This window comes from Erinaceus europaeus, chromosome 4 (genome assembly GCF_950295315.1).
Source record: "Erinaceus europaeus chromosome 4, mEriEur2.1, whole genome shotgun sequence".
Taxonomy (NCBI): Eukaryota; Metazoa; Chordata; class Mammalia; order Eulipotyphla; family Erinaceidae; genus Erinaceus; species Erinaceus europaeus.
In genome coordinates this window covers 56,310,107-56,326,605 of record NC_080165.1, presented here as the reverse complement: position 1 = coordinate 56,326,605, position 16,499 = coordinate 56,310,107, and the positions used below count along the sequence as shown (strand labels likewise).

At 47.6% G+C, this 16,499-nt stretch overlaps 2 protein-coding genes across 2 annotated transcripts; one reads left to right on the top strand and one right to left on the bottom strand.

Moving 5' to 3' along the window:
- Positions 1-1,181: 1,181 nt before the first annotated feature.
- PSMB9 (proteasome 20S subunit beta 9) lies at positions 1,182-6,912 on the bottom strand. Its single transcript, XM_007527413.3, has 6 exons — positions 6,721-6,912; positions 4,186-4,253; positions 3,211-3,342; positions 2,337-2,466; positions 1,994-2,135; positions 1,182-1,345 (listed from the first exon to the last, which is right to left on the bottom strand). Exons 1-6 carry the CDS (start codon positions 6,778-6,780, stop codon positions 1,218-1,220), a joined length of 660 nt encoding a protein of 219 aa, XP_007527475.1. The 5' UTR covers positions 6,781-6,912; the 3' UTR covers positions 1,182-1,217.
- Positions 6,913-7,033: 121 nt separating this feature from the next.
- Positions 7,034-16,266, top strand: TAP1 (transporter 1, ATP binding cassette subfamily B member). The gene is made up of 11 exons (XM_016190109.2): positions 7,034-7,935; positions 8,433-8,547; positions 9,107-9,237; positions 10,279-10,484; positions 10,864-11,061; positions 11,941-12,069; positions 12,223-12,411; positions 12,956-13,129; positions 13,642-13,804; positions 14,096-14,232; positions 15,476-16,266. The coding sequence occupies exons 1-11, from the start codon at positions 7,323-7,325 to the stop codon at positions 15,686-15,688; spliced, it is 2,268 nt and encodes a 755-aa protein (XP_016045595.2). The 5' UTR covers positions 7,034-7,322; the 3' UTR covers positions 15,689-16,266.
- Positions 16,267-16,499: the final 233 nt, after the last annotated feature.

Genomic DNA, 16,499 nt, shown 5'->3' with positions numbered 1-16,499 from the left:
CACCTGGTTGAGTGTACATGTTACAATGTGCAAGAACCTGGGTTCGAGCCCCTGGTTCCCACCTGCAGGGTAAAAGCTTTGCAAGTGGTGAAGCAGTGTTGCAGGTGTCTCTCTCTCTCCCTCTCTATCACCCCCTTCCCTCTTGATTTCTGGCTATCTCTATCCAATAAATAAATAAAGGTAAAAAAAAAAAACTAGTTCATGGAAACTAAAGTATAAAAATTAAATATTCTAGAAAGTTTTGAATGGTAAAATTAAAGGTATTTCTCAGAAAGCACAAATACCAAAAAAAAAAAGAATTTTATTAGATCAAGTAGTCTAGCTTCCAAATAGGATTTTTGTTTTGTTCTCTTTGTTTTTTAATTTTTCTCAGCCAGGGCTTCACTGGGGGCTTCTTGGCCTATGTAATTCCACCATTCCTGATAGACTCCCCCCTTTCTTTTCCAGGTAGAATGTGAGTGACACAGGGAGAGAGACAGAGAGAGGAAAAAACATGGCACGACTTCACCATCCCTGAAGCTTCCTGAAAGGAATACTTTTTAAAAAATATTTATTTTATTTATTTATTCCCTTTTGTTGCCCTTGTTGTTTTATTGTTGTAGTTATTATTGTTGTTGTCATTGTTGGATAGGACAGACAGAAATGGAGAGAGGAGGGGAAGACAGAGAGGAGGAGAGAAAGATAGACACCTGCAGACCTGCTTCACCGCCTGTGAAGCGACTCCCCTGCAGGTGGGGAGCCGGGGTTCGAACCGGGATCCTTATGCCGGTCCTTGTGCTTTGCGCCACCTGCGCTTAACCCGCTGCGCTACAGCCCGACTCCCCCTGAAAGGAATTATTTCACATGTGGGTTTGCCGGTGCTCTTAGCCCGTTCTGAGGTATGCAGTTGCCCTCTCTGCTTATATCAAATCTTAGCCATAAAGCAATCAATCTCAACTCTTTATCTGTACCCTATTCCCTTGGTTATCAGAATGAGAATTTTTCTTGTTAATACTATTTCAAATTCTGCACATGTCACTAGGGCTCTTTCTTGTTTTTTGCTCACTTCTCTGGGACACATATGTCAAATCTCAGGATAAAAGAATAAAAAAAGGAGGGAGCCCACTACCCCAACTTTTATCTCCCAGAGCAGTTGGTTCCCATAGACTGTTCACGCTTCCTACTGGCAATGTTATATCAGGTTATGTTCACAGTTGTTTATTACAAAATAGAAAGGCTCATTCATCATAGAATTTTGGCAGCTCATTGCCCAAGATTACTCGATGGTCCACGCCAGCTGCTGTAACAGTGACCAGGTAAATGACACCTCCACTGGAGCCATCGCGACCCATGGCCAGAGTGATAGCTGCAGAGAGTTTCAAGAGAGACAAAGAGAAAGAGAATGAGAATGGTTTAGTTTCAAAATCTTTTCCTTTCCCTCTTATCCATATGCCTACTGCAACCTTCAGACCTCAAAACCCATCTCCTAGAAAGGAATACTTAGTAGTGTACCAATAAATGAGCTTAAAAAAAAGCCTTCATATGTAGCATCTCCTGCCATCTATGGTATCAAAATTCTCACTATCACCTATTTAAAATTATAACCAATTTAACAATATGCTTACAAATTCCTGAATATTTAACAATTGAGCCAGTGCAAGTCAGTTCTATCAAACCAGTTTTCCCCTCCCCCACAATTGGTTTTCTTTCCCCTTAGAGCACTGGGATTGAACCTGGGACCTTTGGTGCCACAGGCATGAAGGTCTTTCTGCAAAACCATTATGCTATCTCCTCAGCCCTCCACAGACTGTTCTCAAGGCAACCATACATCTTAATTTGGCATACTTGGACCAGTCCTGGTTTATGTGCTTTGTCTTGAAGTACCATCTAGTATTTGTTCTCTCCCCTTTCACTCACAAAGTGTCCCACTCTGGGCATTTAATCGAACACATTCCTTTTCCTGTTTCTCACAATCTACTTCCTCCCCCAGGTCCCACTCCACTTGGTTAGTTACCATCTGTTGTGAAGCGCCTGCACTCCTCAGGGGACATGCCTGGTTTATATGCTGCGTCCACATAACCATAGATGTAGGTGCTGCCAGAGCCGCCAATGGCAAAGGGCTGTCGAGTCAGCATTCCTGCCAGGGTTCCATACACCTGGGGAGGGAGGCATCTCCACATCAGGCCACAGACATATTAGTCCTCTCCTTGCCACTGAGACTCTACAGTGTGCAGTGTCCCACACCCACTCTGGGAGAAACTGTACTATGTTTTTAGAGGCAGTTATATATGATATCCATCTCCCTCTACAGGAGTGTAGGGGACCCCAAGGGTGGGAGCACACTGGAAGAGACGCACCTGTCCCCCTTGACGTTGGTCCCAGCCAGCTACCATGAGATGCGCAGACAGGTCCTCCCGATATTTATAGGTGATATTCCTTACCACGTTTGCAGCAGCCAGAACAAGTGGGGGTTCTTCCAGTTCTATCCTGAAGAAAATATCAGGACTAATGATCAGTACAATGTCCCGAAGTCCCATTGTTCTGTGCAGCTACCACCATCACTGCCAAGTACCCCCTGAAACCTCTGAGTATGATGGTTCAAACTCCAGCTCTGCTCCCACACATACAGGGGGACCTGAGTCTCACACCACCAATTGGTAAGATTTTAATTGTTTCTCCCCATTCTGTCCTACCCTATTCACCCCTCCTCACCCTCATGACATAACTCACTCTTGCCTACAAGGGCCCTGGCCTTGTGGGGAAAAGCAGATAAGCTTTACATCCACCTCAACGACCTTGGTTTCTCCTAGGTACTGCCTGCTGCTTTGGCAGTTATAGGGGCACTTTATCACCTTTTCCTCTTGTTGTTTATATATACTAGAATAGTGGCTTACAGTTTTCAAATTGCCTTCACATATGTCATTTGATTCTCAAAATAACCACCTTGTGAGATAGCATATGTACTACAATCTCCACTTTGCAGATGCAGAAATCAGCTTTGAGAGTTTCAAGTGCCAGTTCAAAGCTGTGTTCAAAAAGTGGGAGCTGAAATAAGAATTTTTAATTTGGTGCTGAAGATGGAGCTCTATGGTAGAGTACATTCTCCACATGTGAAGCTTTGAGTTTGACCCACAGCACCAAAGTTAAAAAAAAAAAATTCACTTTCCACTGCCATGTTCCTGGTTGGGAAAGGTCTAGCAGGTGTGGACTGAGGACCACTGATCTTCATACCCATGGAGTTCCAGCTGGTAGGCAGCCATGTCAGCCACGGCCTGGGCATCAGCAGCGGAACCAGAGAGAGCACAGTAGATGCGTTGGTGCAGGGGGGCCAGCTTGTCAAACACTCGGTTCACTACTGCTTCTCTGTCAGGAAGGAGTCAATAGTCATTTACCGTAGAGCTGCAGAAACTCCTATGGCTATTCAGTACTTCTTAAATATACTTGGCAAGAGAAAAGTCATAGACGTGTATACATTTAATGCTTGAATCAGAAAGCAAATAGAACCATTTCTAATCCAAGTAACAATCAACATCAGCCTTACTTTCAGATTTAGATCTTAAAACAAAAAGTGTCAACTTAAGAATAATGGTCTTCTTATCAATCTTTCTTTGCTACTGACCATTTTGAGAAAGTTATGAAGGAAATATCATGGATCATAAAGTAATATAGATCTGACCCCATATACTGAATCTGCATGTGAGAAAACTAGCAAGAAGGAGAAAGAAACAAAGTGAGTTCAGTATGTGATAGATGAGAAACCAGAATCTGGTTGGTTGAAAACCATCTTGCTTATTTTTAACCACAGGTGGAATGTGAATGTTCTGGAGATTCAGGACCTGGGATTTTAAAGATCAAGCAGAGAGGCAGAAAGGGGGGGGGGTGTCAAAAAACCAAAACTTCCTCCACTGTGCTGGGGTCTGGGCTTGAACCTAGGTCAATAATGAGGCAAAATAGCACACTATGTAAGTGAGCTATTTTGCTGATCCAGACCCTTCAATTCTGTTCCATTCAAGGATAGGCCACATAAGCATTCAGACTCTAAATTCTCTTCCATGGGTTCAGGGACCCAGCATGCACCCAATGTATTATTAGGGAGATTTGTCTGAAAAGGTTGACTCTGTTTCTCCAAAACATCACTTTTACTATGAATGTACACTTGGGGCCATTAGCTTCCTTCCCAAAACATTCCCCCTCACTAGTACTTACCCTGCAGACACCCGGGAATCAGAACCTACCACGACGCCCCCATCAAACTCTACTGCCATGATAGTTGTCTGCAATGACACAGAAAATGAGCCATCAGGTCAACAAGTGTCTTGGCTCCTTCATGTTGAAGATGGGAAAACCCAGAGGGGGCAGGGAACTGGCTCAAGATCATATAGTAACTCAGATCAGAGCTGAATCCCAGTAAAGGACCCCCCTCCTTATCTTCTCATTTTGATCTATTCTCTCTCCTGGATGTAAAGGAATGCCACAATGTGACCATGATAGAGCACAGGAAGAACTGCATCCCTAAGCCACAATCTTCCCATGTGGAATATTTCCCACTGTAAAGATACAGGTGGAGAAGAGCATTTTAGCAGGTGGAGCTGCCTTTGAGAGAAAGACTCAGAGGGGGTGCTTCCAAGCACTGATGAGGCAACCCCACAGGTGAATTACCTCCACCTTCTGTGCAGATATGTCAGAGTAAGCACACAATAGGTAGCAGTGAACTTGGGAAATAAACTCAGATCTTTCTGGGGCCCAGAATCCTCCACCCCTATTTAATCAAAAGTCAGCTCTTGCAGTTTAGTGAATGGAAGACATTAAGTAGGTAAATGCTTACTAGGGTCCCAAGTCAAGGGAGAGGGGAAGAAAAGCATGTGTCAGTTTAGAGCAACAGTTTCATTTAAAGTTTTCTGTTCAAGAGCTGAATCTCAATAGATGGGGAAGAGATTTATACCAAGAAAGGTTTTAATTGGAGAGTTTGAACTGATTTTTCCCAGATCAAGTAATGAAATTAAAGGAAGTAAAGAAATTTAGAAGAATTAAGAGCAAATATTACACTCATATCTAACTGCTGTTCCTTCTTTTAATTTCTGCTTCTTACTTTCCACTACTCATTTGACAGTGACAGAATTTTTTTCCCCCATTGCTAGAGCTTTGCCTCTCTGTGTCTATTTTTTTCAGAGAAAGACAGAAACACACACACACACACACACACACACACACACACACACACACACACACGGAGGAAGAGACAGAGACCAAGACAGACATCACAGCACTGAACCTCCCCCAGTTCCTGGGAGTCTAGATTAAAACCTAGGTATCCAGGTTAAGCACACGTGGCACAAAGTGCAAGGACGGGTGTAGGGACCCTGGTTCGAGCCCCCGGCTCCCCACCTGCAGGGGAGCCACTTCACAGGCGGTGAAGCAGGTCTGTAGGTGTCTATCTTTCTCTCCCCCTCTCTGTCTTCCCCTCCTCTCTCCATTTCTCTCTGCCCTATCCAACAACAATGACATCAATAACAACAACAATAATAACTACAACAATAGTGGAAAACAACAAGGGCAACAAAGGGGAAAATTAAAAAAAACAAACCTAGGTCCCACGCTTCGTGGTGTAGATGTGATCCCAGGTAAGTTATCTCACTGGCCCAGATCTTCTAACTTAAACATACTTAAAATATATATATATATATATATATCCTTTTGTTGCCCTTGTTGTTTTATTGTTGTTGTTATTGATGTCATTGTTGGATAGGACAGGGAGAAATGGAGACAGAAGGGGAAGACAGAGAAGAGGAGAGAGAAAAGTAGACACCCTCAGACCTGCTTCACTGCTTGTGAAGTGACTCCCCTGCAGGTGGGGAGCGGGTGGGGGGGGCTCGAACCAGGATCCTTGCGCTGGATCTTGCACTTCACGCCACCTGTTATACATGCTTTTTACTTTTTTACTCCCATCTTTCTTACCACGCAGTAAGATTCTCCCACTCCCATCAATGGCAGGAATGTACTTTCTGACATATGGATTTTTCATTCTTAGAAGGCAGTGAACAGGGGAAACCCCATTTTAGCGGTTATTCCTCTATGGCAAAGCTGTCCCCTGGGCAGGAGTGGTAGCAGTAGCTTGGGAGCAGAAACTGGTTAGCCATCCACCTCAGGCGCCCAGTCTGGGCAAAGTTCCCCAGCAGGCACGAGGGAGTGGGCATGGCAGCCCCAGGTCCAGGCCCAGGCAGGTGCCTTTGGGGCCAAATTTGAGGAAGGGTGCTACCAGTTCACTTGGAATCCTCCACATCACTGCTGGGGCTATGATCAACCCAGTGGGCAGTGATGAGTTGTTTTCGCAGTCAGCTCCCAATTCCCCTCTCCAGTGGTGTCCTGTTTCAGTCAAGGCACTATACTCTCATGTTTTTCCACCTTCCCCAACCCCTTATCTTGACTTCACTAGCCCCTTTCTGCAGTTCAGAGTGAAAGCGAAAGCGCTTTAGAACCGCTTCCCCATGACGCTTCCAGCTAAGAGCCAACGCACCCCTTCTCCCCCGAACTTCGCATGTCTTGTCCCTTCGAGAACCCCTAGCTGACCCTGTTCAGCCTAGAGACACTCTCTCTTCATAGCGGGGTGCATGCACTAGCAGCTACAAGTTAACCTCTCACACCTGTTAATTAAATCTCCGCACTCACTTCCTGGCACTTTGAGTATCCCTATCGCCCCACCTCTTCCATCCCTCTGAAAACCCTCGAGCCCAGACTCATTACCCCGGTGTGGACTTCTCCGACCCGGGACATTGCCACGGCTGGTGCTCTGCTAGGCAGCATCCCTGCAGTACGCTTCTCGCTGCTGGGACACAACCTGCCGACTCCGGACAGCGCGCGGAGCGAGCTTCGGCCCCGCCCCTTCCCTGTGCCCGCCAGGGGGCGCTAGCGACCCGCCGGCCAGGCTTCCTCTCCGCTCTAACTTGTCCAGCTCACATCTGCCCGGAGACAGGTGACGTCAGCGGCCGCCCGGGGTTGGGGTTGGTAAGCCGCTGGCGGAGGCAGCGAGACAGGGCGCGGCGAGGCGGAGAAGCGGAGCGCCTCGTCTGCGTGCTAGAAGCTCGGGTGTGATTTCGGGATCCGCTCCCAATGCAGCTTGGGCTGGCCGAGCTCCAGCGTGGGCGGGCCTAGGAGACAGCCGCGCTTTCGTTTTCCCTTTCTCATAAACGGCTCACTTCCAGCCAACGCCGCCTGGCTGAGCCGGTTCCCGGGGCTTTCCCGAGTCCCGCCCCCGCCCGCCCCGCGGGACGCAGACAGGACAGCGCCGGGAGGCTGCGGACCGCGGACAGTCCCAGCCCGGGCTGACCCCGCCTGCGTCCGCAGACATGGCCGGCTCGGGGTGCCCGGCTCCCGCCGGGGGCGCCCGCCTGTCCCCGTCCCGCGCTCGGCCGGCTTGGAGCGGGGCGCCGCCGCCGCTGCTGCTGCTGCTGCTGCTGCTCGCCGACTGGCTGCTGCTCCGGCCCGCGCTGCCCCGCGTGTCTGCGCTGCTGGTGCCGGGCGCGCGGCCGCTGCTCCGCGTCTGGGCGGCCGGCCTGGGCCGCTGGGCTGCGCTGTGGCTGGGCGCCCGCGCCGTGCTCTGGGAGGCCGGCGGCTCGCAGCGCCCCGACGGGGCGGCCCGGGGCTGGCTGGCCGCTCTGCAGCCGCTGGCGGCCGCGCTGGGCTTGGCGCAGCCGGCACTCGCTCTGCTCCGGGCGCTGGGCTCGTGGGGCGCCGCGCAGGACTCCGCGGGCAGCAGGCTCCTGCACTGGGGGAGCCGCCCCGACGCCTTCGCCCTCAGCTACGCGGTTGCCCTGCCCGCGGCCGCCCTGTGGCATAAGCTCGGGAGCCTTGGGGTGCCCAGGAGCTCTGGCGTCGCCATCCGCCGGCTTCTGGGCTGCCTGGGCTCGGAGATCCGCCGTTTCCCCCTCGTCCTGTTCCTGTTGGTTCTCTCCTGTCTCGGTAAGGGTGGCGGGGGGGGGGGGGGGGAGGGGGAGACGGATGCTAGGGGACAGGGCAGGGCGACAGAGTAATGCTCAGTGAGATGAGCTGGTGTGGGCCCGGGGAAACAGGGAAGGAAGGCGACCCAGCCCTCCAGAGTCGCGGGGAGGGCCCTGCACTGGGTGGGAGCCAGTGGTCCTGGTCGCCAGGGCTGCCCCGGCCATTGCTTCTCTCGCTGCCTCGCCCCAGGCGGGCTCTTTTCTCTAGAGCCACAAATCCTCATCTTTAATACCCAAGCCCTTTATTCTGCGGGGCTCTAACCTTTCTAATTAAACCTCTGAGAGTCTAGTGGAATCACGACATTGTGAGTTTCTGAGTGGTCTGTTCAGATGCCTTGCTGTGATCATACTGCTCTCCAGGACAGCAGTGAACGTGGAAGAGGGTGGGCTGGGGGTAGTCTGGCTGGATCTGGCCTGCTTAGACTTGCTTCTTGTGACTGACCTTTCTTCCTCCTCCAGGGGAGACGGCCATTCCGTTCTTCACTGGTCGCCTTACTGACTGGATTCTAGAAGATGCACCAGGCACTGCCTTCACCTGGAACATAACCCTCATGTCTGTTCTCACCATAGCCAGGTCTGGGGGCTGAAGACGGAAGGCTGGGAATGGGGGCCCCTGAAAAACTTGAGTTAGGAGCCGGTAGAATCGGCTACTTGGATAGTGTGATGCTTTGGTGTGTGCACCACCCAGGTTTGATCCCGGCCCCCACCACACTGAAGGAAGCTTCAGTGTTCTGGTCTCTTCCACTCATACTCTGCCTCTCTGTCTCTATCTTAAAAAGAAAGGAAGAGGGGGTTGGGCGGTAACGCAAGGACCAGAGTAAGGGCCCTTATTTGAGTCTCCGGCTCCCCCTCCGGCAGGGGCTCGCTTCACAGGCGGTGAAGGTCTGCAGGTGTCTATCTTTCTCTCCCCCTCTCTGTCTTCCCCTCCTCTCTCCATTTCTCTCTGTCCTATCCAACAATGATGACATCAGCAATAACAACAATAACTACAATAACAATAAAACAACAAAAGCAACAAAAGGGAAGATAAAAAAAAGAAAGGAAGAAAGAAAGGAGTGAAAAAAAAAGGAGTTGGAATTAGGGGCTGCCATCCTAAGTGAACACACCCTGCCCTTCCTTCTTTTTCTCTCTAGCGCAGTGCTGGAATTCGTGGGTGATGGAATCTATAACAGCACCATGGGCCGTGTGCACAGCCATTTGCAGGGAGAGGTGTTTCGAGCTGTCCTGCGCCAGGAAACAGAGTTTTTCCAACAAAACCAAGCAGGTTTCTATTGAAATTCTTTTATTACATATTTATATATTGTCTATCTTCACAATCCTCATTTGCTTTGAATCTTAGTCTTTTTCTCATATACATTGTTAATTGTTATTCTTTTTTTTTTTGCTTTTAATTATCACCAAGGTTATCACTGGTGCCTGGTGCCTGCACTATAAATCCTCAGCTCTCAGCAACCATTTTTTTCCTTTCTTTTCTTTTCTTTTTTTTTTTTTACTTGATAGGACAGAGAAATTGAGAGAGGAAGAGGAGGAAGGAAGGAAGGGAGAGAGATAGATAGAGAGAGAGAGACACCTGTAGCCCTGCTTCCCCCTGCAGATGGGGAGTGGAGACTTGAACCCAGGTTCTTGTGCATGGTAACATGCCTAGCCCCACTTGTTATTCTTGATATGCATTAAAAGAAAAATATTTTACTCTCTTCCTTGAAAAAAGACCCGTATTTTTTCATCCAAAAGTTCTATCCCATAAATGTAATCGTCGTATATTTGTACTTAGAAACCAGGATTTCAAACATATATATCTTCCAGACCACTGAATTCAGCTGCCTCAGTTTACAGGGATGCCTAGATCCTTGTTTGCTGAAAATTGCATGGTCACTGGTGACTAAAGATGCAATTGAGAATAGAACCCCAGTCTCGTGACTCTCAATCCAATGTGCCATGCAGCTTCCTTAGCTGCTTTCCAGCAGCACCCTCCTGTAAGCTCTTCTTACAGTTTCAACATGGGATACACCACTTCTTTATAGAACAGACATCTTCCCGAGAAGTAGAAATGTAAATGAGCATCAGTTTTCCATATAGTAAAATAAAGGTCTTTGAGCAGAGTTTTCTTCTCTACTCATTCTTCTTGAGATACCCAGAGCTTCCCATATCACCCACCTTGTCTTCCCAGCTTCCTTAGAGCACCAGGAAATACCCTCACTCTGGTATGCCATGCATACCCTCACTCACCATGCCACCGCTCAGCTCATTCCTCCCATCACTCAGGACCTCTCACTCATTCCACTCTCTTCTCCCCAACATCTGGCAGGTGCCATAACATCAAGGGTAACAGAAGACACCTCCACCGTGAGCGAGTCTCTGAGTGAGAAGCTGAGTCTGTTGCTGTGGTACCTGGTGCGGGGGCTGTGTTTCTTGGGGCTCATGCTCTGGGGATCACTGTCCCTTACCATAGTCACCCTGGTTGCACTGCCTGCACTCTTTGTTCTACCCAAGAAGCTGGGAAAATTTCATCAGGTATGTCTAGGAAGTTGGCTCCATCTACCAAAACCTGGCAAACACAGTTACTTTCAATGTAATTTTCCTGGCCTTCCTGTCCTTGTAGTTTGTGTCCCTAGACTGCTCAGTGCTCATCTTCATATTCTCTGTGTTGTCCCTCCTAACTTCTCCTCACACCTGCCCTTTATGCTCGCTAGTCTTGAATGTGACCTCTGGTGATGATTCCTAGTGATTTCCCTCTCCCTGGTGTCTCTTTTGTATACAAGGGATATAATAATGTCCCCTATTCTTCTCTCCTGCCCCTCTGCTTCTTCTCACTTTTAGTCTTCAACTATGTAACTAGTGTCCCTTATGGTTTGCCAACTCTGTGTGACATCTCTTGCCCATGTCTCCACAGTCTCTTGCAGTAGAGGTACAAAAATCTCTGGCAGAGGCCAGCCAGGTGGCCATTGAAGCTCTGTCGGCTATGCCTACAGTTCGAAGCTTTGCCAATGAAGAGGGTGAGGCCCAGAAGTTTAGACAGAAGCTTCAGCAAATGAAGACACTCAGCCGGAATGAGGCCCTGGCCTATGCTGTCAATCAATGGACCACCACTGTGAGCATCTGAAGATGAATGCCTACCCCCTTGTTACCAGGAAGTCTTTCCCATGAGTCTCTTCCACACTCCTCCTCCACTGGAAAGTGGTTGGCTCAGTAGCCTCTTTCTAGCAACTTCACTTCTACTTTCAGACATGCTAGATGACTTCCTTTCACCCTAGCACACAAAATCCACCCAAGTCCTCTTTTAGGGAGATGCCATGTCTCCTAGTCCCAAAGTCTTCTCTTTGTATTTTACAAAATCTTCTCCCTTTTCCTCTGCAAAATGAAAATTTTCTTTGCAAAGTACTGCTCAAAAAAAGCAATAATGGCCTGGGTGGTGGTGCAGCGGGTTAAGTGCACATGGCGCCAAGCGCAAGGACCAGTGCAAGGATCGTGGTTTGAGCCTGGGGCTCCCCACCTGCAGGGGGGTCACTTCATGGGTGGTGAAGCAAGTCTGCAGGTTTCTGTCTTTCTCTCCCCCTCTCTGTCTTCCCCTCCTATCTCCATTTCTCTCTGGCCTATCCCAACAACAATGACATCAATAACAACAATAACTAAAACAATAATAACAACAATGATAAACCACAAAGGCAGCAAGAGGGAAAAAATAGCCTCCAGAAGCAGTGGATTAGTAGTTCAGACACTGAGCCCCCCCCCCCCAGCGATAACCCTGGAGACAAAATAAATAAGTAAACAAACAAACAAAAAGGTGATAATGGCTATGGTGATAGCTTCTGTCATGGGTAACTGAGTAAGATTCCACTAGTCTCTATAGTTTTTCTTTCTATCCACTGGTCCTGCTGCTGTTACTTAGGGGATAAGGACGTTCTATCTCTTTAATGCTAGATTGATTGATTTATTTATTACCACAGTCCCTTTTCTGGTTTCTCCACAGATGTCAGGGATGCTGCTGAAGGTGGGAATCCTATACACTGGTGGGAAGCTGGTGACCAGTGGGGCTGTAAGCAGTGGGAACCTTGTCTCATTTGTTCTCTACCAGATCCAGTTCACCACAGCTGTTGAGGTAAGGTCCCTTCGATTTCACTTCTTTTCTTTTTGCCCTCATCCCATTACCATAGGCGCCACTTTCCTTTCATTCTTTACCCATCTCACATCACATAAGGCTGATCAGCAGATTAGGTCTCCCCAACACCCTTCGTTCATACTTCTCCTGCAGGTACTGCTCTCCACCTACTTTAATGTACAGAAGGCTGTGGGCTCCTCAGAGGAAATATTTGAATACCTATACCGGACCCCTCGGTGCCCAGCCAGTGGCGTACTGACTCCCTTAAACTTGGAGGGCCATGTTCAATTCCAAGATGTCTCCTTTGCCTACCCAAATCGTCCAGATATTCCAGTGCTACAGGTACAGCCTCTTCATTCTGTCCTACAAACTTACCCTTAGTGTTGCTATGCTATTTTTTTCCCCCTGCTCTTAGCATGTTTTACACTCTGGAAAAATTCTACCTAAACTTTCAAAGACAAAGATGAGCAACATCTATTTCATAAAATTGCCTCCCCCCAATCCAGAACCAGTTTTAATTTCTAGTGAGAATAAGAGAGAAAACTTTCAGGAGGAAGGTTTTTTCTTACATCCTAAGGAATTGCTAAACTAAACTTGTGCCTTTCCACACTATTATCTTTGCATAAATCCTTTCCAGTGTGATTTGGAATGTGAATTTCCCCCAATTTTCTTAAGATATTGTGTGGCATAGTAGTTATTTTTTGTATCCTCTCCCATCTGCTCCTTGGGGAGGCATCAAAACAGAAGTCTGTGTATGGGTGGGTAGAAGTTGCTACCTTTCCCTCCTTTTCTGGGGTAAGGATATCTTGCTGTATAATAAGACAGTGTCAGTCTCAAGGTTGATGGTCTCAGTTTGCCTCTTATTGTGTCATTCTCTGACCTTCAGGGGCTGACATTCACCCTACGACCTGGTGAGGTGACGGCCCTGGTGGGGCCCAATGGGTCTGGGAAGAGCACAGTGGCTGCCCTGCTGCAGAATCTGTACCAGCCCACATCAGGGAAGCTGCTGCTGGATGGGGAGCCCCTCCCCCAGTATGAGCACCGATACCTGCACACACAGGTGAGCTAAAGATTGGCATGGTGGAGGGAGCAGCCAAGTAAGAACATTCTTATTGAATACTCTCCCTAAGCACTCTGAAAAGAAGATTCAGGAATGAATTAGGAGACCCTGGGTGTAGATGGAGGAGTGATCAGAAGAGAGTGTGTATAATTTTGTGCTATCCTATCAACTGAGATTTTTTAAAAAAAAAATTATTCCCTTTTGTTGCCCTTGTTGTATTATTGTTGTTATTGATGCCATCGTTGTTGGATAGGACAGGGAGAAATGGAGATAAGAGGGAAAGAGAGAGAGGGAGAGAAAGGTAGACACCTGCAGACCTGCTTCACTGCCTGTGAAATGACTCCCCTACAGATGGGGAGCTGGGGGGCCTCGAACCGGGATCCTTACACTAGTCCTTGCGCTACCTTAACCCACTGCGCTACCGCCCGACTCTCTCAACTGAGATTTTGAGCCTTCAATGTCTTCTAGACTCCTCTGTTCCCTGTCCTCTGATTCTTCATCATATTTCATAGGTGGCTGCAGTGGGACAAGAGCCACAGCTTTTTGGAAGAAGTTTGCAAGAAAATATTGCTTATGGTCTGACCCAGGAGCCAACTATGGAGGAAATTACGGCTGCAGCGATGGAATCTGGGGCCCATAGCTTCATTTCTAAACTCCCCCAGGGCTATAACACAGGTGCTCTCTCCACTCTCGTCACCACGCAGACATATTAACCTTCAGTTTAATTCGGCCACAGTGATCTTGCCTTTATTCAGTAACTCCTTGTACTCTGCTGACATGAATTTAAAGTTTTAAGATCTGTCCTTACCACTCCTTCATACTCACATTCCCGGAGTTCCTTCACCTGCCCAGGACCTCCCCTATCCAGCTGCCCAGCTGCACCCATCAGCTCTTGGTATGTGCATACAAGTGCAGGTGGGCGCACATGTGGTGATTCAGTTCTCACCTCTGCTTTTGCCTTTGCAGAGGTAGGTGAGGCCGGCAGCCAGCTATCAGGGGGCCAGCGACAGGCAGTGGCCTTGGCTCGAGCACTGATCCGGAAACCACGTGTGCTCATCCTGGATGATGCTACCAGTGCCTTAGATGCAAACAGCCAGTTACAGGTGAGGGAGTCATCTTAATGCATACATTCCACCTCCTGTTCCTCCCTCTAGTCATCTTGTATTGATTAAGCTAACATAATTTTCCTGAGACTATATAATTCTCAACTCTATTCTAGTTTTCTTTTTTAAAATTTTAAAAAATATTTATTTTCCCTTATGTTGCCCTTGTTTTTTTATTGTTGTTGTAGTTATTATTATTATTGATGTTGTTGTTGGATAGGACAGAGAGAAATGGAGAGAGGAGGGGAAGACAGAGTGGGAGAGAGAAAGATAGACACTTGCAGACCTGCTTCACTGCCTGTGAAGCGACCCCCTTGCAGGTGGGGAGCTGGGGGCTCGAACTGGGATCCTTACGCTGGTCCTTGCGCTTTGCACCATGTGCGCTTAATCCACTACACTACTGCCCGATTCCCTCTATTCTAGTTTTCTCCCAGGATTCCTAGAACCAGAGACTGTCTATAGATCTGAATATCTAAAACCAAACATAAGATAATAATAATATTATCCTAATAATAATAATATTAATAGACTCTGTGACAGACATAGGACTAAGTCATGTATATGTATTGTCTCACTCATTTTCCCACCCGGAATGTCAACCTACAGATGATAAATAGAAACTGAAACAGCTTGAATAATCTTTTTTGTGTATATATATATTAATATTTTATTTATTTATTTATTATTGGATAGAGACAGAGAAATTGTCAGTGAAGGGGGAGGTAGAGAGTGGAAGAGACAGAGAGACACCTGCAGCCCTGCTTCACCACTTGTAAAGTTTCTCCCTGCAGGTGGGAATGGGGACTTGAACCTGGAACCTTGCACACTGTAGTGTATGTGCTTAACCAGGTGTGCCACCACCTGGCCCCATTGAATAATCTCATTGTCTTTTAGCTGTTAAGTATCTGTGCTTGAACCCTTGGGTTCAAGTCTGTCTGATTTGAATGCTTATGCTCATTACCACTAAATCTACACTTCTCTAAAATAATGTAAAAATGCTCATCCCACAGTAAAGAGAGGTTATTCAATATCCCTGACTGTAATGGGATTCATAGTAGGACCCTGAATTTTAGTCCACTGTTGCAATTTCATATAGATGGTCATCAACAAAGTAAAGGTTTGGCAGGGAAGTTTTCAGCCCAAGAATCTCTCAACTCCTTGGGGTGGCTGGTGGAGGCTGCAGGCTTCCTCTGGAAACACAGACATCTGCGTGGTCCCTGACAGAATCTATGTCTTTTCTCAGGTGGAGCAGCTCCTGTATGAAAGCCCAGAACGGTGTTCTCGCTCGGTGCTGCTCATCACCCAGCGCCTCAGTTCTGTGGAGCAGGCAGATCACATCCTCTTTCTGGAAGGAGGCACCATCTGCGAGGAGGGAACACACCAGCAGCTCATGGAGAATGAGGGGCGCTACTGGGCCATGGTGCAGGCTCCTAGTGGGTCAGACACTCCAGAGTGAAAGAATTCTCAGGCCCTTTCTATATGGAAGAAGTTGGAAATAAGGATCTCACCAGAGCTTCACAGTAGGCAGCTGCTTCTTGGAGTTGCACCCTAAAATGTGATGCCTAGGTTATACCTGAAATCCTGCCATGAATGTTTTCCTCTTTCGAAGATCCTCCTGATAATGCTGTTTTTATGGGAAAAAAAAAAAAAAAGAAAGAAAAGGTTTATAACTCCTTGCTGTAACTAAGTTTAAAGTCAGGGTTGGAAGGCAGGCAAAATAGCTCACCTGGATATTGCTGTGCTTGCCATGTGCATGACCGAGATATGAACATTGAAAGAAACTTTTGTGCTGTGGTTTTGCACTGTCTTTCTGCCTCTGTCTCTGTAAAAAAAAAAAAAAAAGAAGAAGAAGAAGCCAAACAAACAAACAAAAGCAGCAGGATTGGTGTATGTGTATCACACTGGAAATGAGACCATATATTTCAAATAAACAGGGAGGGAAGGCTCTTATTACTCCCCTCTGTGACCAAAGGCAGGCACACACAAGCCCTGTGGACTCATAATATTTATAATAAATTGGTGTTTTGTATTGTGGTTTCTCGCGTTTTCAGTGCACTGTATGGCACCCTGACTTTGGCAGAGTACTTTTTGGGAATGAAGGAGGGAGTGTCCCCCTCTTTTAGCATCTTCAATATCTCACAGTCCTGAATGCATCAACTTCTCCCCAAAGTTTTCTGTTTCCCATGACTATTCCATGCTCCCAGAAACATCCCCCAGGAGGACTTTGGGTTACAATGTCTTCAAGGGCACCAGCAGCTGCTGCCAGG

What these genes read in the sequence shown, in the direction of transcription:
- TAP1 (XM_016190109.2), top strand. Translation starts at nt 7,323, where the DNA reads ATGGCCGGCTCGGGGTGCCCGGCTCCCGCCGGGGGCGCCCGCCTGTCC. An exon ending in TTTCCAACAAAACCAAGCAG is followed by an intron (nt 9,238 to 10,278) that starts GTTTCTATTGAA and finishes AACATCTGGCAG; the next exon opens with GTGCCATAACATCAAGGGTA. An exon ending in ATGCAAACAGCCAGTTACAG is followed by an intron (nt 14,233 to 15,475) that starts GTGAGGGAGTCA and finishes GTCTTTTCTCAG; the next exon opens with GTGGAGCAGCTCCTGTATGA.
- PSMB9 (XM_007527413.3), bottom strand. Translation starts at nt 6,780, where the DNA reads ATGCTGCCTAGCAGAGCACCAGCCGTGGCAATGTCCCGGGTCGGAGAA. An exon ending in TCGGAGAAGTCCACACCGGG is followed by an intron (nt 4,254 to 6,720) that starts GTAATGAGTCTG and finishes GTGTCATTGCAG; the next exon opens with ACAACTATCATGGCAGTAGA. An exon ending in GATTCCCGGGTGTCTGCAGG is followed by an intron (nt 3,343 to 4,185) that starts GTAAGTACTAGT and finishes CCTTCCTGACAG; the next exon opens with AGAAGCAGTAGTGAACCGAG.